General features: G+C 35.1%; 1 protein-coding gene across 2 annotated transcripts in view; it reads right to left on the bottom strand.

Annotated features, from left to right (window-relative positions):
- Nucleotides 1–23,624, bottom strand: part of CDH12 (cadherin 12) — a 171,456-nt gene that overhangs the window by 105,835 nt on the left and 41,997 nt on the right. For both annotated transcript variants that reach the window (XM_023752773.1, XM_023752815.1), the window contains exon 2: nucleotides 4,351–4,645. In XM_023752773.1, coding sequence (XP_023608541.1) covers nucleotides 4,351–4,645 — 295 coding nt within the window. The remainder of the gene's footprint in view (nucleotides 1–4,350; nucleotides 4,646–23,624) is intronic.

The raw sequence follows: 23,624 nt of genomic DNA, 5'->3' as shown, positions 1-23,624 counted from the left end.
ATATATATATATATATATATATATATATGATTATATAGATGCTTTTGTTGTGCCTATTGAAAGGGACTAGGGGTAATGACACTTCAATAGCAAAGAATACATATAGAAACCAGATTTTGGCTTTTAAATACTAATCTTTATATAAGAGGGCTTCCTGTAAAAATAGCATATTAAAGGACTGGGGCAGGCAAAGTGTGTAAGACAAGTCCAAAACAGAAAGTTTTGGGCCAGAAAGTAAGATATAATTAAAATAAATAAGGGTAATATCTAAAGGACCAACTCAGCTGAGATAAAAAACAAACAAACACAAAACACTGAATTTAGTAAGCCCCACCAAAAATTACTAACCTAGCCCTGACCGGTTTGGCTCAGTGGATAGAGCGTCGGCCTGCGGACTGGAGGGTCCCAGGTTCAATTCCGGTCAAGGGCATGTACCTTGGTTGCGGGCACATCTCCAGTAGGGGGTGTGCAGGAGGCAGCTGGTCGATGTTTCTTTCTCCTTGATGTGTCTAACTCTCTATCCCTCTCCCTTCCTCTCTGTAAAAAAATCAATAAAAATATTAAAAAAAATTACTAACCTAAAAATAAATGGTATAATAAATTGCAATTAATTTTATTCTAAAGAACCTTGGAGTCATTTGTACTTTCTGATACACAAGGGTTAAGTTTTCATATAAAAATAAAGATCAAATTATAAAAAAAAAACATTGCATGAAATTTTCATAATGATTAAATGAAGTAGGGAATGGGAATGGAAATCTCTATTTAGATCTTCTGGCCCCTAACTATAGCTCAGATAATGGTAGGTCTTACTACATAAATTAAGATTCAGAATTGACATCAATAAAACGTGTCATAGCGACCTGATTTCCAAAACAGCTGTTTCATAATGGCTTACCTCAGGCAGAAGAAGATAATACAAGTATGAATATGGATTTGAAGATGTTAGACCTATCAGCACTGTGAGAGGGAAAGTAACTTAAAACAGACCACACTGATTCAAAATTACCAGATATGGAAGAGGACACATTACAGTAACTCATTGTCACTCCAGTGACCTTAGAATTAAGACCGCATTCATAATTCCAAATTTGTCTCTAAGGAGTAACTCTGAGTTGGGACTATCTGCATCATTAGGTAATTTCCTTAGGTCGTAGTAAAAGCACTTTAACTATGAATGTTACTTCCATGGCATATTGGATGTCACACAAGTTAGTAACAAAGTGACCTTTCTCTTAAACAATTCATAGATTCACTAGAATTTTCTTAAACTTTCAGGAACCAAATATATTTCACAGTCTTACAGGTCTCAAATCTTGGTTTTCCTCTGAAATCTTTATGTACCCTGCTCAACACCATTTCCCCTTTGTACAGTTTTGTTTCTTATAATTTTCACTTTAGTTAATCTTTATTCCAGGTTTAATTGTTCATATTTTTACCTGTACACTTCCCTATTGCTAAATAAGCATTTGCATAATAAGCTTTGTTTCAATATTTCAATATCTCTTGATATTTATAGTAAAAATTAAAATAGCTATTTTACTATATGTATTTTCAGATTGTGTGATTCTTCTCTTTTATTGAAAATAAAGTAGGAACATTCTCAGTTATTGGGAAAGCATAGCTATTTACTAGAGAATATCTCAACCACAGTGTATAAAACTGAAGGTGAGATTTACTGAAACTGTACTGACCAATACAACATGGTAAGCTGCATTTGGCCTTGATCAAAAATTATTTTTAAGTTCTAAGAAAAGTTAAAAATAATTGTTGGACAAAGTGACTTAGAGCAGTGAAGCATTCCATAGGGTAAGAAGGCTATGCTTAGGAATGGAGTTCAGGAGCTCTGGGAACATCAGTATGATGCCTGGGTACACTGTTAGTTTTGGTTAGCTTTAGGTTGGCCGTATAAAAACAAAAACATCAGATACCACAGATCTAACTGTGTCTCCTGTGCTTTTAGTTATATGTGTATAGGCAAGATTGTGGGACATGGCAAAATTAGCGCCTGGTTGATATTAAATTTATAATATTTAATTTGGATGTGGTATTTAGACTTTTTAGTATTTATTTGGAATGAGTATATTATGGAGATACAATATATTTTTCTGTAGATCTTTCTAATACCTCCCGGAAGCACAGCAAACCATGTCTCCACCCAATAGCATGCAAAAGCTATTGTGTTCTCCCTCACCTACCACTTGCCTGATTTTTCAGATTTATTTCTCTCTTCAAACACTAGCTGTGAACTCCTAATTTAAGGGCTTAGACTCTGTAGCTACCCCTTATCCTAATTGGCACAACAAAAACCTTTGTAAAATAATTTTCTAATACTGGAGAGAAGTGTGTATGTTGGTTTAAGGATGCTGTTCAGGTAATAAAGCGTCACTGAGGGTCATGAATTCACATAAATATCTCCAATTTTCATGAAGTCAGAGCAGGTTACCAGTAAACCATTTATTACTAAAGGGCATTGTCTTCTTAAAAGCCATATTATTTTTCTCAAAATATTACCTTCATTCCCCGCCCCTGTAAAATCAAAGCACAATTTTAAGAAATTGCTCTTTCCCTTTTCAGGGTCTACTTTTCTAATAAGATTTCTTCGAATTATATTTCTAAATCTCTAGCAACCATAGCACCACATAAAAGAGGCAGCTCAAAAAATGTAGCAGACACGGAATAACAGATATGCAGCCCTGAGTACACATACAAAACTTTAAGTCTAAATGAAGTACTCTGAGCTAATTTCTCCGGTCAAGGAGAGAATATGGTCTTTGAATGCCTGATAAGGTCACAGGCACAATTTCAAGTGCATGCATTTATGATCAATCCCTGTGACAACTCCTGTAGCCAGTAACCTGCTTCTGCCCTTAGGGTACTCGGTGCAACATTCCTTGTGTGTCTACCATGCCTGTAAGGGTAGCAGAAGCCCCCTGAGGAATGCCAGACTTGGGAAATATTAGCAACAGCTCACACAGGAGTTTCAAGTTGTTACTTGGAAGTGATGAGTAGCTTTCTCTTACAAAAGCGCTAGAAACTAAAATTTACTTTGAAATAAGTTGAGGTATTGGCAATGGTGACTGAGAAATAATTGTTATAATTTAAAATTGTCAGTAAAGCTGGAACCCTTAACTCATCAACCATAAAATAAATATTATAGGACTTTATCAGTTTAGGTTGTTATTGAAATGTGACTTTATTTTCTTTAATGTATTTTTTATTGAGTTCAGAGATGAAGAGAGAGGGAGAGTGACAGAAACATCATTGATGAGAGAGAATCATTGATTGGCTGCCTCCTGTACACCCCACACTGAGGATGGAGCCCATAACCTGGGCAGGAGCTCTGACTGGGAATTGAACTGTGACCTTCTGGTTCATAGGTCGATGCTCAACCACGGAGCCATGCCGGTCGGGCTGATTTTATAGTATTATTAATTATAAAGAATGAAGATGATACTAAAAGCTTAATTGTAAAATTACTCTAATACTGACTTCATAATCATATTTGTTTCCTAGGGTGATGGCTTAACCACTATGGTGACCTACAGCCACAAAGAAAACAATATCACCCTTCTGGGATTTCCAATGAAAGCAACAAAGGATGCAACACACCCCTTTCTGGACCACCTTCAAGCTCAGCTGTGACACATGCTGTGGATAATTTACTTTCAGCCAAGGATTACTATCTACTATTTGTTGAGTGTGGTGGTCACCTCCAGCTATATAGGTATCTGGAATGGTAATGACATCAATTTCAGTGCAAAGAGAGGACTTTTGTGAGTTCAGGGAAATGTAAATATGGGAAAGAATGTTTTATGTCCTAGATATTTATTTATCTACTTATATATTTAGAATGCAGCAAAAAGGAAGTTAAATAGAAAGAAAATTGGAAAAAAATAAATGAAACTGTTGTATCCTCTACAGCAGCGGTTCTCAATCTGTGGGTCGCAACCCCTTTGGGGGTCGAACGACCCTTTCAACAGGGGTCGCCTAAGACCATCGGAAAACACATATATAATTACATATTGTTTTTGTGATTAATCACTATGCTTTAATTATGTTCAATTTGTAACAATGAAAATACATCCTGCATACCAGATATTTACATTACGACTCATAACAGTAGCAAAATTAGTTATGAATTAGCAACGAAAATAATTTTATGGTTGGGGGTCACCACAACATGAGGAACTGTATTAAAGGGTTGAAGCATTAGGAAGGTTGAGAACCACTGCTCTACAGTGAAAGAATACTCTTCTGGGTTACAAATAAGAGGTTTACGTCAACCTGCAGAAAATAAATGTGAAAAGGTCTTGTAGCATCTGATAGAATTTTGGTTTGTTTACTCACCCACAGGAGACATTTCTGGGACACTAGCAACATATGGTCCATCCAAAAACTTTGGCTCATTATCATTAATATCCTGCACTTTGATGATGAATTCTGATTCAGGCTCCAGGGGCTTCCTGGTTTCTATGTCCACAGCCTGAGCACGAAGCGTGTAGAAAGGTTTTTCTTCTCTATCCAGGCTCCTTATTGCATGAATGTCCCCTGTAGTTTCATCAATGGTGAAAACGGTGCCAGCGCCATCTCCAGAGAGGGTGTATTTAACAGTGCCCTCTCCCTTATCTAAGTCAGAATGGAGCTTTAGGGAGAGAGGGGGAGAGAGAGAGAGAGAGAGAGAGAGAGAGGGAGAGAGAGAGAGAGAGAGAAAATGAAGACCATTAAAGATATGGTTCTAGGTTAAAAAGCCATACTTGCAGTACAATTTTTAATCAGAAAAGGTAAACAAAAACAATATAATTCCTTTTTTCTGTTTGTTTTTGTTCACCAACCTTTTAATTATAAACATTTTAAACACACAAGAAAACAAAGTTTGAAAAATATATGGCGAACACCTGTATAACCCAAAGACTCCACCATTCACCTTTGAATCTACTTGACTTCTCACAGTTAGATCCCATATCTGTCCTTCACTCCAGCTTTCTCTCAATCCATCTTATTGCTCAGTACATTGCAGATATCAGAAGTACAGTCCCCAAATACATGAGCATGCATAAATACAAGGATTTTGAACACTTGTATCTATTCGCTTCTTTTTTTTTCTTTATTGATTAAGGTATTTCATATGTGTCCTTATTCCCCTCATTGCCCCCACTCATGCCCTCACCTCCCTGGTGTCTGTGTCCATTGGTTAGGCTTATATGCATGCATACAAGTCCTTTGGTTGATCTCTCCCCCTTACCCCTACCCTCCCCTGCCTTCCCTCTGAGGCTTGATGGTTTGATGGATGCTTCTCTGTCTCTGGATCCTATTTGCTTCTTTTACATACTTTTGCTCTTAAACTCTACATTTTAGTTTAGGTTCAGAAAGATAACATCATCATTCAAATTAATGTTATTAACATAAATATATTCATTTTGTAAATTTATATTGATCTCAAAATTTGCTCTGAAAGTATATATGTATATAAGTATAAGCAAAGGATTTAGACCTGAGCAAGTTATCTAATTAAGAGAATGAGAACACAATAAGGGGACACTAGATTTTGATTTTTCTTTGAAAGTTTCTGTATATTTTACTCAAGTCTAAGAAAAATGCTATGAATGATAGGAGGAAGCATCTCACCCCCTCCCCCCTCCAATTCTTCATAAACTGCTGTGAAGCATAAGAAGGTTCAAGCGTAAAATCAAGCTGTAGATAAATCTTCTTTGAACCTCAGAATTTCAAATTACAGATTCCAACCATACTATTAAAAATATCCAACACATTGGGTATTGCTTTTGCTTTCAAATTCATCTAAAGATATGAGACAGGCAAATGCTCAATGCAAAAGCAATGACTTTATAAACTGTATCCATTTTGTCAACAGCTCAAAAAAATATGTGGTAATATTGCGGAAACGGAGTGAAAATTCTAAATAGGTTTTTACAATGTGATCCAAGTAGTTACCAAAAAAATCTTCATTTAGCTAAAATCAGAACCATTTTCTTTTTGAACTGACATAATAAAAAAGCAAATGTGTTTTCAGCTCTCTCCAAAATCCAAATTAAATTCAGTGTTGCTACTCCTTCCTCTTCCACCTTTTCCTTCTAATTTAAATCTGAGTTTTGTAGAAATTAAAACTTCAAAAAATATTTGAAGGTTTGGGGCAGGGGGTGGGGGCAGGGCAGGCTAGAAGGAGTCAATGGGGGAGGAAGGGGGACATATACTTTCAAAAATTAAAATATATATATATATGTTAAATTTTGAACTGAAAATGAACTTATTTAATGTAAAGCTCTTGAGAAGATTAGAATTTTTATAGTAGCTCATTGCAGGATAATACCTTAAAGGAGATCACATGCAATAACCTGCATTGGCAGGCAATATTCAAAACCAGTTATTCAGTGCTGATTAAGTCAGGCACAGAGGTGACTAGCTTACACTATAGGTGTTTATTCACAATCAATCTAATATTAAATAAGTGGTGTTCACCTGATGTTGGGTACTGTAAAATCTTCTTCATATTACATATTAAATAACTTGAATAGAGAATGTAATAAACTAAAGTGAAACTCTCTTACCTAGAGATAACTTCTTTAATCATTTTTATACACTTTCAGTTATATATATTCATGTTAATAAATGTATATGAATATATACATATCTAAAATGGTTCACATATATTAACATATTCATATATTTTCTCATATGTCTATGTAATTGTTTTCTTATTGTATATACATACATGCATAATTATTAAAATGATAAATGAGTTGCCCTAACCGGTTTGGCTCAGTGGATAGAGCGTCAGCCTGTGGAATTGTCCCAGGTTCGATTCCGGTCAAGGACATGTACCTTGGTTGTGGGCACATCCCCAGTAGGGGGTGTGCAGGAGACAGCTGATCAATGTTTCTTTCTCATCGATGTTTCTAACTCTCTATCCCTCTCCCTTCCTCTCTGTAAATAATCAATAAAATATATTTTAAAAAATGATAAATGAGTCAATACTTTCAATAACAATATATTATAATGATTTTCAGTGTCATTTGAAATTATTCAAAATTACTTTTAAATTTCCGTATTATATTCATTTAAGGAAGTCAATGGATTTTGCTTTTCTCTTAATAAAAAATGTGATGAATGTGTGTGTCCAACTTTTTAGTTCCTCAAAATACAAGGGTGATTTTTAAGATCAAAACCATGATCACTTTTATCAACATTTTTGAATCTTGAATGATTCCAGAAATTGATCTCTATAGATGAATTTATTTTTAATTTTTCAGCATGGGAATCTAACTCAGGCTTAGCTTACGCTGCAAGCTACAGCTTAGTTCATTTGCATGAAGAAGGGAGGGTGCAGAAGGGGGAATTCTTGTGCTTTGCCTCATCTGAGTTGTGTTCAGAAAAAATCACATGATGCCCTTTTATACAGAGGCTTTAAGCTACACATACAGAAAGCTAATAACTACTTCAGAGCCATTTAAAAATAACAGCAAGCGATGTTTCTTATTTCAATTATTTTTAAAAAGCTTTTTCTGGGTAGGTGATGACTATTTACTGACTGACACAGCCAACTCCAATAAAATCATCTTCTAATACTGACACTTAAAATAACATTTGTCCTAGAAACAGAGTTCCATAAATGGTGGATGTAGAAATATGCGGTGTCCAGGCAGTTGTTTTGTGGAAGTGGTGTTGTTATTTTCTGCTGTTTTCCAAGTCACCTCAGATGGAGCGTGAAAATGAGATGCCAAAAGAGGCTTAAAAAAGATACTGAGGTCTAGTGTCAGAGTGTAAGTGAAACTGAATTTTAGGACTTAAAAGTTTCGAGAAAGCTAATCTAAAGTCAAGTACTTACTAGCATATCTCTGATTATATTTTAGAAACCGCTGCACAAAAGAAGGAATTTATTCTTCTTTTCTCTGGGTTAAAAAGTGCACCTAAGAGTATAAAGTTTTTATAGTACCATGTCCAGCAGTGATTTTTATTTTCATTTGCTATTTGCCCGGATAGGGGGTGGTTACTAGGCATGGGGAGAGAATGGGGTTTGTTGAAAGGAGAAATTGTTTTATTTACATATAGGATGTATTCAGATAAACTTGCAAAAATAAATATAAGGCAATTTTATGTGAGTTTCTTTGGCTGAAAAAAAATTTCATTATGTATGGAACAAATGACTTTTGCTGGATTCTCCTTGGTGATCTTATAAAGTACTAAGTGTTTTTTATAGTTGCTTAGGTTTCCTGTTAATGCCTGCTCTGTTCTCAGGAACATCACAGTGGCCATTGTTATTAGCAACAGTGCCATTAGATTGTTTTTAACTCGTTGTTTATTGACAAAGGAAGACCAGACCCAAAGATGATTTATAACTCTGTCTGAGTAATGGAATCATGCAAACGTTTTTCTCTTTCTGAAGCCACTGAATGCTCAAGAATATTTGACATCTATTCCGTTCTGTTCCCGGAGGGGACTCATTTGTTCTTCCTCGCTTGGTTGTTGCCATTCCAGCAAGAGGAATACTACTTTACAAGGTTGGGAATTCCCTTCAACAGCCCAATGTGGGTTGAGAACTCCCCTGCCTGGGTTACAGACCCAAAGCTATTTATCATCTGGAAATATTTCAACTTCTATTTAAGAAAGTAGAAACCCATTTCAAAAAGGCCCACATTTCCCCAGAGGTATGCTAAGGAGGAGCAAAGAACAAAGGCTATTTACCATGCTTGGGAGCAACAAAAGCTAATGTTTTAGGATATAGTATACATCCTGTTGCTAAAAGGAACCAACAGGCCCCAAATGGCATCTTGTGCTGTGCCCCACATCACCCAACCAAGTCAATTAACCTAATTGTCTCAACCTCTCCCAGGAACGTCACCTTGAACAAGTCAACCTGGAACTACTTGGTCGGCACTAGAGAGATCACCTGCCAGCCAGACTCCTTCCTTTCCCCTTAGGAGGGTGATCTTGCATGAAGTGATGAGTCCTTTGCTCATCTTTTTCTGCCTCCTTTCCATCCATAAAAACCTTCTCCAGCTCCGCAGAGCTCCTTGCTATTTACTGTATGGGAAGCTACCTGATTCATGAATCACTGAATAAGCCCATTTGATCTTTCAATTTACTCCGTTGAATTTTTGTTATTTAACACTGCTAAAGAGAAAATATACTATCCACCCGATATTCTCTTTCATCTTTCCTTTTGTCCTTGATTATTATATGTGTGGTCATATGTGAGAGGCATCCTGTGTGTTTTTTTCAGATTGTCCTATTTTACAACTTGAGCTCACCCAGATTATATTAAATCATTTGAGAGTGTCACAATATATTAACAGGTATTTCTGCAAAAGTTTGAGAGGTCATTGGCATGGTGCCTGGATTTAGAAGGAAAAATATGGAAGGAGAAGGTTAAAATAATTTTTCATACATTTCCAAAGCTGTAGAACATTTTTCACAGAGCCGTTTTTTAGGTAACAAAACATTTCCAGACAATAAACTATTCTGATCAAACCATCGTTAATGGAATCTCTGTTTTTGAAATAAAAGTGCATTTTATGTATGGTTTTAAGTGTGGTTATTTTTTCAGAATACTAGGTAGATTTTTATGTTTTATTCTAGATTTAAAGGGACAAAAATGATGGCTCATTAATAACAATGATACATTGTTACATATATATATTATTTGTTAATTTGTTATTGCTAGTATTAATTTCTCAACATTATTATTTTTATTATTAGCACTTACTCAATATCTGTAATAGTTTTATAAGCTTTATTTAATTCTCAAACTAATCAGTGGTATACTAACATGATAATTTCAATCAAAGAGATATAACTAAATTCAAATAGTTCAAAATGTAAAAATTATATTTCAAAAGCTGTATGTTGTACCCTAACCTCTTTGCCTAAGCATTTAATAACTCTAATACAGCAGTCAGATACAGATCTTAACTCTAATGTAAAACATAGACTGATCTAAAATCTATGAACCTGAGCAGATAGACATTTGGGGTTAAAATTCCAAACCCATTACTTCTTACCTGGATGTTACTGTGTAAGTTACTAAGTTTATGTAAATGTTAGAATCCTCATATGTAAAATATGGATTCTAATATTTACATTGTAAAATTTGGAGAATATTGTAAAGAATTTAACTTCATAACATCAATTTCCCTTCCTTTCTCTCTAAATAAACCCTGTAAAGTCAGATTTGTTTTCAGTTATATTAATTTATATTCATAGGCACAAGAAAACTAATTGGATCTGAAATAATGACAGAAAACCCTATCGGCTTCTACTTTTTGCTAGGCAATTTTCCAATGGCTTTGAGTCTAAAACCACTTTGCAAATCTAAAACCACTCTGATGTTCAGAACAACCCTAGAGTACAGCTTTAATCTTAGCCCTTATTTTGCAGATACAAGAATCATGGTACAGAGCGGCAAGGTTGCCTCCAGACATACAAATAGAAATATACAAAGCTGAGATTCAAATCAGGTAGTCTAACCCCGTGTGTCTTTGGGACTAGCACTAAACCAAACTCGTTCAATTTGATTACTATAATATAACTTTTCTTAACTTTCAAAACTGGGTCTCTCTTGAGACAAATTTTAAAAAAAAGATCATCAAAATCTTTGGTTCAAGAATTAGATAAGCCACAGATGCAAAATACCCAGAATTAGTTTTGTGACATCAGTTTGCTTGAGCAAAACCAAATTCTATTCTTATGGATGGATTACTTAAAAGAGTTTAATTCAAAAATGCTTTAAGAACTTGTGTGCATAACCCATGGACACAGACAATAGGTGGTGAAGGCCTGGGATGGGGGTTGGAGTGGGCTAGAAGGGGTCAAAGGGGGAAAAGTGATACCTGTAATACTTTCAACAATAAAGCTTTAAAAAAATTCTCTGGACTGCCCATTGTTGATTCCAGGAGATACTAGAATAGAGAACATAACTTAGTACTTGCTCTCAAGAAGACAGGAGTACAGTTGGAAACAATCCTATATAATAAAAGGGTAATATGCAAATCAACCGAACAGCTGAACAACCAGTCTCTATGACGTGCACTGACCACCAGGGGGCAGACACTCATGCAGGAGCTGCCCCCTGGTGGTCAGTGCACTCCCACAGGGGGAGCGCTGCTCAGCCAGAAGTCGGGCTCACGGCTGGCGAGTGTTGCGGCAGTGGCGGGAGCCTCTCCCACCTCCGCGACAGCACTAAGCATGTCGGACTGATGGCTCCTAGACTGCAAAAGGGTGCAGGCCGGGCTGAGGAACTCCCCCTCCCCCCGTGCATGAATGTCATGCACTGGGCCTCTAGTCTATATATATAAAAGCCTAAGCCTCCGCCAACCAGCTGACCATTTGACCGTCAAACCGGTAGCTATGATGCGCACTGACCACCAGGCGGCAGACACTCAATGCAAGAGCTGCTGAGCTTCAATGACTCCCTCTTGCAATCCAGGACCCCTAGGGGGATGTCAGAGAGCTGGTTTCGGCTGGATCCCTGCAGACCAGGCCAAGGGACCCCACCTGTGCATGAATCCATGCACTGGGCCTCTAGTATGTATCAACAATAATATTCATTCAAAATGGTTTCTTTTTATAGTTTTGTGCTTCTCAAATCACACTTTCCTATTGAAAATTTAAAAAGCATATACTATATATTTTAAAAAGCATGTTATGTTTGTGTTTTATTTAATATACCAATTTATATATTCATAGTTAGAAATAATTCCAATATATTAGGTGTCAATTATATATTTGGGATAATTAATAGTCACCTAAAAAATGAACATTTATGTTGAAGAGAATATACTTGCTTTTATATCAAAACATTTCAATTGAAACTGTTTTTACTAGGTTTGTACACATTTTTATAACATAATTTGCTTTGAAACATATAGAAATCCATTATGTTAAGAACATAGTGAAGTAACCCCATTTTTTATTGTTGACATTATTACATATGTCCACATCCACACCCCCTATCCTACCTCACCCAGACCCTCTCTCTCCATCCCTTTGCTCATAAATATATTGTTGTCTGTGTCTATGTATTATCCCTCTATGTTCTGAGGCTAATCCCTTCACCTTATTTTATCCAGTCCCCTTCCTCCTTCCCCTCTCCACTTAGTTAGAAAAACAGTCACTAACATGTATACTTTCATTCTCACAATTAACTAATGACCTTATAAGTAGATGTGAGAATGTGAGGATATTTAGGCGTGTGTGTATACATGTTGTATGAGGGGAGACAAAAAGATGAAAAGAGCATTTGTGTTTTAACCTGCTCACATACGGACATTTTTTGAAAACTGAAAAAAAGACTTTGTAGATATACATACTATAACAATGCTCTTTAGATAATGCAATCTGAAATTATGTTATCTGCTTATTTTCAAGGGTGGTTTGAAGGTGACCCATTTTCTGTAGCATGCATTACTGTAGGAATTGCTTTATGTCTTAATCACAAAACCACCTCATTGAAGTCTTTTATTTCCTTTCCTCACTTTATAATAAATACTTTAAATGGATTTTGAAATTATAATATTACAAACACAGAAAAAATAAATCCAAGTACAGATTGTGTTTTTTGTATTATGAGTCAAGCTGTTTTATGTCAAACTTACTGTTAAGTATTCATATCTCTCAGTTTTGTATAAATAAATATTATCTTATTTGCATGATCTGTATGTATTAAATATTCACTTTTTGCCAAATAGTATGAATGTGAATAATCTTAATGCTAAATTTCAATATGTTAAACAGAAACAGTAACTGCTCTGTATTAGAAATGCAGTAAGTTGAACCTTGTTTCTGAGTGCAGGTTAACCAGAGATTTTTTTTTCTAAAGATCTTATTATAGACACATTAAGGAAGAAATAATTCTCAGGGCTCACTTATTTCCCACTAGGGCTAATAGGATTCTGAAGAAACCTCCAAAGAGATAATACTTTCACTTCAAATATAAATAGGAAAGAAAAATTAAAAAATAAAATAAAAACATCTTTTCCAGGTGTTGGAAGCTCAATTTTGACTGCTTTTCACAAATATATATTATTGGATGCCTGAGTAAAATAAGTTGATTTCAGGCTATTGCATTTATAAAGGTCAAATAAAAAAGAAATTCTGGATTATAAAAGCAGATGCTTAATTTAATATTAATGGAGACCTTAAATCAAAGTTTCATTGTTTTCAAAAGTTACTAAATCACTTCGTTATTAAATTTTCCCAACAATTCATGGACTTAAGTTGAATATGTATGTGTGAATACATCACACTTTACTAAAGCTAACATATAAATATTATAGGTTGTATAGTTGCATGATTTCCACAATTACAACATAGTTCATTCACTTAACTCCTTTCACTGCTTTTTATAATTTTCAGGTCCATATATCACTAGCTGCTGATTAAGATAAGTCATAGACAGAATTTCTGAGATTAAACAGGGTCCAATTATACCTGATTGTATTATTGTAGATCATAAAACTTGTATTTTATACAGAATTAAATTCAAATCAAATCTTCATTCTTCATTATGATGTGTTCAGACATAGGGTGTGGGCAGCAGGATTGTACAATGGTGCCCAGGATTTCGCTCCCCTTGGTGTATACTCTCTGCATAACCCCTGGACTGCGAAGCCTGTGGATTTAACTCTAGGCCTATGTTCAGTGGCACTGACCTAATCACAAACGCCCTTTAAAAGCAAGAGGGCTTTTTCCAGGTGTAGACATAGAGGTCAGAGACACATGCCCCAGCTGGCTTAGGAGCACACAAACACCCATGTGGGGAATTGCTGATACAGAGGGGTCACCTCGAGGAGCTGAGGGCAGTCCCCACTTCACTGGTGGTAGTAGAAAGGGATTCTGTTTCCTGTTTTAGATCAAAGTGAAATATCTCCCAATCTTAACTTTAAAGATATATATAAAGGGAGAGGGAGAGAGAGAGAAACATCAATGATGAGAGAGAGAGAGAATCATTGATTGGCTGCCTCCTGCACACCCCCTACTGGGGATTGAGCCTGCAACCCAGACATGTGCCCTTAACCTGAATCGAACCAAGGACCCTCCAGTCTGCAGGCCCAGTCTATAGTTGGTTAAATGAGTAAAAATTGATTGTATTTTTTAATGAGTACACGCAGACCCACACTCTATCCACTGAGCCAAACCAGCTAGGCCCAATCTTACCTTTTGAATGAGGGAAACGAATGATCTAGTGTGTGATGAGCGTAGGATTGAGGGCAGATCTTTCATCATGTAAATTGTTTTGGGAAGTGAAATGAAAGGTGTCTCACTGTACAGACACTTAGGTTGTAGCATAGGCCTCTGCTCTGCCATTCAAATAATAACAGTTAATTAAACTTGAATCAAATGCATGGATTCAGTACTTTCATCACGCCCCATGCAGGTATTCTGTAAGCCAGCTGTCCTAAGCATTTCTTTAAACATAGAATTTCCTGTAATGAAAGCTTAGCCGCGACATCATTATGCAAAATATGTGTTGAATGAAGCAGGGTTAGTGTGCATGGTTTCTTCCTACTCCCCTTCCCCAATTCAAAATCACAGATATACAATGGAAAAGGCATCACAATTCACAGAACACTTTTGAAATCCTCTGCTTGAACCTTTCTGAATCACAACATAGCTACTGCCCAAGTCACTCCCCTACCTTCTGGGTGGAAAGCAATGTGACGAACATGATTTCTCTTTAATTCCTAGTTTTGATTCCTCTGACATAAAAAATACAAACAATACTGTATTTTAGCTTGCAACAGGCTTCACTTATTGCCTGATAAAATGTTGAGTACTTTCGCTTCTATGATCCTTCTGTTCTTGAAGATATAACGAACTTGCCATCCCTTTTATATCCTGAAGCCTTCTCTGAGAAGTTGCCATGTAATTTGTTGGTTTTGAGTACATACTTGCTGCTAATGATGCTTGAAATTTATTGACCCTGTTCCTGGGAAGGAGAATAATAAGGCATTGAGCAGCCAGCTCAGATATATATCAGTTCACCTACAAAAACTGTCTTTAATAGCTGCCTAACAGAGGTGTAGGCTATGTCTTTCTTGTTCTAGAACTACTTCTACCAGGACTCTTGAACTGAGCAATCCAGCGCGTTGCATAATTAATTCCTGGACTGGAGAGAATGGCCACTCTGGCTGTCACCCTATTATGTTGGTCATAGGCATCAATTAAACCAAATTGGGATACCCTGGGATCGGGTATTCCCATAATATTTTTAGTGTGATTTGAATTGTTAAGAAGGGGTATAGATTTAAAAAGAAAAGAAAACAGTGTCAAAGCAATGGCTTCTGTCACGACATCCGATCAGGCCTTTGGGACTGGAAAGCCCTTGGAGAACATTGTTTCAATTACTTCTTTTCACAAATGAGGAAATTGAGGATCCAAAAGGCTAAGTGATTTCCTCAATATTATAGAGCTAGTTAATTACAGCAATCAAAATAGAAACTGGGTTATCCAACTCTGCCCAGAGTTCTTTCCATTAAACCAAGTAAAATTACCTGCTCCTATTTGGGGGCCACTTGGAATTGAAATCAGCCTTATAATGTTTAATAAATCAAAATATTATTGGCCTATACAATTTTAAAACTTTAAAAATAAAAAAACAACAACCTAGTTTTCTAATGGTTGCAGGTGAGATTAATTACATTCATTGTATTTCATTATGATTTCATATGTAAATGTGTTACAGAATTTATATGGGAAAAAGTCAGTACCACCAAAAGGCATCAGGGACTGAGAACAAATCGATGCTGGCTTACAAATGGCCACATCAATTTCAAGCTCCATTAGCAGCACAGGAAAAATAACGAAGAGTAAAATTAGTAGACATAAGCTTTATTCTGTGGGTAGAGAATGATATATATCAAACGAAATGGGATCATTTGATTATTCATAATTATACTAATCTTTTCTATTTAAATAATTTATAGAGATATACTAATTATTTTATAAGTATTGTCTTCTTTGACATCATTAATAATATTTTTCCTTCTTAGCAATGCCAATGAGGAACCTGAAGCTGGGGATATTAAAATATTTCTCCGATATATTGCAGCTCGAAAGTTGAGAGACTGGAAACAAAACTCATGTGTCTGACTTAGTCTAAATAATGCATTTTCTCTTTCATGTGTTTTTTTTTTTCCATTTCATTTTAACCTATTTTGTAAGTTTTCTTTAACAAAAATAAAAATATTTCCCCCCTCATATTTAACTTTTTAAACGGCCCAAAACTTGTAGACATGAAGAGCAAATAATGTAAAATATTTTCTGCACTTCACATTTTTATCACGTTATATTTTGTAGAACATAAAATTTTATGAAACTATAGTTCCATGCTTGCAATGGATTCTAAATCTCTCTTCATTTTCTATGTCATGAGTAAGAGTTGTAAACCTGAAAAATTAAAGCTGCAATGTAATTTATCTTATCCGTAAATACTTGACTATAGGTTGTGCAATTTTGAAGTAAACAATGATAGCTAAGACTAAGAATGATATTTCTCCATGGGAAGCTATCTGATAAATACCTAGAAATGCCATGACATCATTGTAATTATGTCACCTGAATATAGGAAGAAAACTCTCCCCTAGCTTTACATACAACGAATAGTTATGTATAATTGGTTCAGTGAGTAAAAATTTATTGTATTTTTAATGAGTACACAAATCTTTCTCACTTTTCCTATTATAACATATATGAAAATGTCAGATAATGCACATACGTATGTTTGATAGTTGTTTTTATTTCTATTGTAAATGCAAAAACCAAATCAATCTAAATTTTCAAGCTAATGCATTATATGTAAAGTAACATACCTGATTATTTAGAAATACTTATAAAATCTACAGTGATCACACTTCACAATATTGTCTTCAATTTTAAAATAAGAATTTTAAAAGTTATTACATGTTATAAAGTCAATTGTGGACTGTGGATATATCTCCTTAGCTGGAAACTTGCTATAAAAAGTGAGTTTTAAAAATGACTTTTCATCTTGTGAGCTTTTTCAATCAGGGAGATTGAGCTTATAATACAAGGCCAAGGCCTATGTCTGAGGAGACAGAAAGGAACTTCAATGTTGGGGTAAAAATTGTGCTTTGTCCTTATTATCCTATATAACTGCTAATTTTCCTTCTCCCTGATCCTATGTGTTTAATCATAATAAGCACTTCTCATCCACAAAGAAAAAAGCAGAGCAATGATAACATTTAGCCATGTAGCAGCAACAACAGTAGAGGGAAAGGAACAAAACTAGAAATTTTATTCTTTATTAAATCTGGAATAAGTTTAAGCTTTCAAAATTAAAAACAAATATACATACTAGTATATATACACACATATATACTCTAGTGATAATGCAATTCTAGTGCCTTCTCCATAAATCATGTATGGTTTGTACTACTAGTAACAACATAAATTTTATTTTGCATATTATATCCCAGGCTGATTTTATGGAGTGCAGAGAGCAGAGTTTCCTGCTTGAAACAGTCCTAATAACTTCGTGTCATTAATAACTGTAGCATCAACTCATACATAAAAAATGTTGTTTCTCTTAAATATGAGAAAAATTTACCTACTTGGAATTCTCTGAGGAAAGAATCATTGATATTATCTATTTTTTTTCAGTTGACTTAAAAATCTTTTTATTCAGAGCTCCCTCGTCATCTGTCTCTCTCTGCAGTGACTTGTCAATGTCAGTTTCAAATTGTACTCGTCACACTCTCGATGCTACAGGTCCCCTGCATCTGTCAAATGTGACCAGGCAGAGCTGCCATAACGGAGCATTTTGGATTCAAACAGCTGTGGTACCTTCTGGTCTATCGGTGTCGTCATCCTCACCATACTCAACTGTTCTATCTTTGGCCAGGGGCCTCTTTAAAATGACTCTGATAAGATAGTAAGTCTTTACAAAGTATTTCCAGGGCCAGCATTTCAAGAAGAGCGATAGTGAATATTTTCTCACATAGAACATTTAAAATTATAGGGGCAATACGATCCTTTGTATCATTAGAATGAATATCTGTTGAACCACAGTTCGTCTCCTGAAAAGTTAGTCCACCTATAGTACATTATCTGGCACCATTTACATTTTGCAGCTAGACATTTGCGTGAGAGACCAACTTTCATTTACTAAACTTTCTTAACTGACTCTCATTAGTTCTTCTTCAAGTATCAATTCACATAGACCCATGGATCCACCATGAGAAAATTGTTCAAGAATGTAGATGTTGCCCTGGCTGGTTTGGCTCAATGGATAGAGCGTCAGCCTGTGGACTCAAGGGTCCCGGGTTCAATTCCGGTCAAGGGCATAAGCCCGGGTTGTGGGCTCGGTCCCCAGTGGGGGGGCATGCAGCAGTTGGCCTATCAATGATTCTCATCATTGATGTTTCTATCTCTCTCTTCCATTCCCTTCCTCTCTGAAATCAATAAAAATATATTTAAAAAAAAAGAATGTCTAGATGCTTTTTGTCACATCCTTTTATCCAGGTCTTTAAAATAAAGCATGGACATTTAAAAGACAAACTGGAGGCAGCATCTTCTAACATTCCTATTATGTTTAATATTATATGATTCAAAACCCGAGTCTAAGAGCAAATAAAAATGGACTTTTCTTTTCAATTCAGAATATAAACCCATTGAACTATCTCTTCAGGTTTGAAGCCCCATCAGTTCACACTGCACTATTTTCACAAGAAATATGATTTGATCTGAGAAGAACTGCAGCAGCCTGAAACATATATTCCCAGGACATTTCTCTAAGAGTACTGTAGCCATTAAGTGTCTTCCATAATGTCTGTGATAAATCTTACTATTAGTGAACAATATCAGTTAAAGGCATCGATGGAACCGCTGCTAGTTCAGCCTACAGGTTCTCACCTGTTATGGAATTTTCCGGCCATAAACGTGGACAGACCAATCTATTTAGATTTCTCTTAAAGCAGTAGACTCGCAGTGGTTCTCAACCTTCCTAATGCTGCGACCCTTTAATATAGTTCTTCATGTTGTGGTGACCCCCAACCATTAAATTATTTTCATTGCTACTTCATAACTTTAATTTTGCTACTGTTATGAATCGTAATGTAAATATCTGATATGCAGGATGTATTTTCAAGGGTCGCGACCCACAGGTTGAGAACCGCTGGCTAAGACTTCGTTTTTATTATTGTTTTTATTTTATGTAGGTATAATGTAGGATATCATTTAAGAGCAGTCTTTGGAACTGAATGGTCTGAGTTTGGTGCTATGATCTTGGGCAAAATAGTGAACTTCCTATGTGTAAAATTGGAATAATAGTGTTAGCCAATAAGAATGTTAGCTAAATAAGATAATAAAAGTAAGGAGCTTCACACCGAACAAAAAGTAAGCACTACTAAGCCTTAGCTACTATTTCCTTCCAGCTGCTAATGCCTACTTTCTTGTCCCCATTGTTACTGGAATAAATCTGCTCTTTGCTGTTATTACTGCAGTTTAGTCATGGTCAAACCCCTGTCCTCCACTTCTTCTTATGCTTAAAGTTCTGTCCTTTTATTTCTATACTAGAGGCCCAATGCACGAAATTCGTGCAAGGGACTCGGCCCTAGCAGCTGCGGAGGCTTGCCTCGGCCCTGACAGCCCCGGCTTTGTCTGGAAGGTCATCCGAAGGATGTCCAGTCTAATTAGCATATTATGTGTTTATTATTATAGATTGATAGCCTGAGCCCACATCTATGTGTACTGGGATTTGCCTGAGATCAAGCGTTTTCTGCAAGACAAAAATAGATCATGTGGGAATGAGAAAATCTTTTGAGAGACTAGGAAGACTAGACACAGGCATGCACTTGGAGCTGGTTAACCAAGACCAAAAAGAAAGGGGCTGGACCAGACTTCTTGATTCTTGCTTTGGCAACTCAAAAATCTGTCCATCACCAAGACTGTTTCTAAGTATAAAGTGATCTAATTATTGCTGACTCAAATCTCTAGTCAAAATTTGCTAGTTATTACTGACTGGAAATATTTCATCAATCAGGTGGACCCTCGCATCTCACCATATAGAAGCAGCAAAGATTATTACATTCCATGTCCAAATGATGGCCAGAATAATGCAGGAATGTTTTTCCTGCCATACATATAAATGCAGTCAATGTACAATTCATTTTACTATATCGCTCGCCTATAAAAGTATATTAACACTTTATTGAACACCTACTCAGCTTAAAACAGAGCCTGTAGCTGTTCTTAATCCCAACATATTATTTACTTAGAATTGTTTTCTTACATCATTAGAAAAAATGACAATCAGGAAAATTTCATTGAGAGTTCCTATTTCTGAAATTTTATTCAGTCATTAAAAATCATTACTGATTACATGAATTTTGAGAAAAATGGGAAGTCATTTGATATGTGTGTGTCTACTCTACACAAAATAATGTGATCCCTCTAAAATTTCTCTTATTGAATAAATTAGAAAATAAAAGTCAAAAATAAATATCTTGCCCAATCCCACATAGCTAGAAGATAGGGAGTAAAATGCAGTTATATAATAAATTTTCTATCTTTATCTTGCAGCTTTCAGTAAACTATTACTCCAGAGCATTAAATCACAAAATACAGTGAGATATGTTATCTACGATTTTACTAAGTCTACCTGAACGTCTAAATTTAGCAATCCCTTTGACAATATCTCAGTTTGCCTTTTGGATCTGATTGCAAAGTTGATGAGTATGGCAGTCACTGCCAGTGGCCTATTTAATATTCATTTCCCCTTCATTTTTATTAATATAATCCTTCTATAGCGATGGAATCTATTATCAATGGGCTGTGTCTTGGCTAGCAGTTTGCCTAATTAAAATGCTCACCTTCCCATAGTACTTCAGAGCCAAGGGTAGATATGGGATTCCATTTTGGCTAATGAGACAAACATGGACAAAACCTTTGGTGATGTTTAGGAAAATTTTTTTTAAATGAACAAACTCATCTGGTATGTACTTTTTGCTGCTTTTCTTTCATTTTTTCCTCTTTTTTCCTCCCCTTTTCCCATATATTGCTGACATAATGGCTAGATACATAGACACTACTTTATGAGCATAAAGGAGAAAGCAGAAAGTTTAAGGTGATGAATTGGAAAATTAAAAGGATATTTTTAATGTTATCTTGGACTTGCTGGACCAGACCCAAGATATTTATCTCTGGGTGTTTTTTTCAATCTCTACTTGCTTGGAAGGTTACAGTTTCTAACTTAGTAGATATTTTTCTTCATGCAACAGTATTTATGTCTGTAAAAATTATTTCCAATTCATAGTAAGAATCAAATCTCTGTAAACATATACAAGAGAAAAAATCTTAAACTCATTTAATTTGCTCTATAAATAATTGATAAATATAACATAGACATGTTCTAAACATGTTTGATTGATCTCTTTGTATGTTTTTCTCAATAAATATCCCATTCAAAGAAAACTTAAGAGCTCTCTAATCTTATATAATAAAGAGCTAATATGCTAATTAGACCAGATGGCAGAACGACCTTCCGGAACGACCAGTGGGTCGGGGGCAGGGCCGCGAGGGCCAAACCCCTTGCACGAATTTCATGTATCGGGCCCCTAGTAAATAATAAAACAGCTGTTTTGTAAAGAATTTTAAAACATAAAACTTAACGGGAATTATCTGTAATGAAAATACAGAGCTACCTTCTACTGCAAATCAGAAAACAGGTCTGTATATTCATTTACATAAAATTGTTTTGAAACTGGTGTTTAATAATGCCATAGTCCTTGTTTAATTATATTTTAACAAAATATAATATTTGTATTTTATAATATTTAAAAAATAGGTTTTTATTGATTTTAGAGAAAGAGGAAGGGAGAGGGAATGAAAGATAGAAACATCGATGAAAGAGAAACAGCTATAGACTGCCTCATGTACGCCCCCTACTGGGCATCAAACCTGCAACTAGACATGTGCTTTGACCAAGAATAGAACCTGTGACCTCTTAGTGTCTGGGATCAATCACTGAGTCACACCGACGAGGCAAAATTTATGTTTTAAAATGATAATCAGTTCTTTATTAAATTTCTTTTCCATATCATTCTGCAATGTAATTAAAATTCTATCAAATCAATTACAAATTATCTAGTTTTAAGCTGTATGTTTGAGCATCTGCATGTAATATGTTTGGACATAGTAATTTTCATTTAGAAGCATGTGGTCAATTACTATAATACAGAATATTATGTAAAATGTGTCCATAACATTTCATGTTTCTCTACTAGCCCAGAGACTCATCATGAAATAAAATATTTAATTAGCGTATAGAAACAAGATTTAGTGAGCACAGCAATATTGAAAAAAATCAATATATTAACATCACATAAGCTTATATTTTCTGTTTAAAGTATGATTCTGTGAAAGCTGATTCAAAGTGGATACAAATAAGAGTATTTATTTATTGAGCACCCTGAGAAAAAGTTTAAAACACATTCATAACTGACGGGTATCTGATTGGCCTTGTTTGAACATTATTAATTGTGCTTTCAAAAATAATATCATAAAGTTGAAGAAAAATATTAAAACAAAAAATGAGCTTTTGATTTAGTATACATATGCCTAAAAAGTGAGCATTTTTCATTTTAATGGTACCTGTGTGGGAACTATATGAGTGTTAAGGGATCTTACTGCCAGTCAAAGAATGGAATTTGCTTCTATAAATTTATGAATAACCTTTGCCTTATATTATAGATAACATTTTAGAATGACATATTTATATTAAATATGTATAAAAGAACTGTAATCTTCACATTTTCTCTAAGTATTGATGTGAATAATGTGTTAGCTGCAGAGAATATCAAGGGCTTATTTAACTAAAATTAATGAATGCAGTCAGATTTCAGTTAATGAAAATATGATTATTTTTTCTTTCATTGCTGTCACATTACCGAAGTAAATAAAACAATCTTAAAAACCAATCCTTAACACTCTAAGTAAATATTCCTTTTACAGGTCCAGTAATTTAGAAGCTAACAATTTCATTTAATCATGATTCTATTGTCAAGGAGAATATGTCAGAGTAAACATTGTTATTGGAAATCAACTTTTGAAATAGACTTGGTTGCATTCACAGTGGGTTGACCTTCTGAGCACTATGGGAAATAATAATTTCATTGAATAATTCCAGTGCTGCCAGCTCTCCCAATGTGGGTAATTGACACATACATAAAGGAAAAATACTTGACTGCCACATGAAAAATAAATGTGGAAATAATAAATTAAAACATGAATTTAAACAGCAAATCATAAAATCAGTACCTGACCTTCTAGAAAAGTACCATATTGTTCAACCAGCTCAAAATTAGAGTAGTAGGTCTAGAATATAGCAACTTTAGTTCTTTTTTACCTGTCCCCCTAAACCACAATTTTGCCTTAGCTATTTAAGGTAAATGAGAATACATTTTAGTTTTAGCTTATTCCCAACAAAAGAGTTTACTGATATAGAATTCTGTGAATCCATTTGATTTTATTTTTAAAATTCTGTGTCTGTGTAGTTCAATGCATGTATTTTAAGTAACATGTCATAGTTATCATTTCTTTATTTTGGTACATAGTCCTGAAAGATGCATTTTCTAATAAAGTATTCTACCTGG

Source organism: Myotis lucifugus, unplaced genomic scaffold (assembly GCF_000147115.1).
Source record: "Myotis lucifugus unplaced genomic scaffold, Myoluc2.0 scaffold_0, whole genome shotgun sequence".
NCBI lineage: Eukaryota > Metazoa > Chordata > Mammalia > Chiroptera > Vespertilionidae > Myotis > Myotis lucifugus.
The sequence above is the reverse complement of the archived record's forward strand: the minus strand, read 5'-3'. Positions and strand labels throughout refer to the sequence as shown.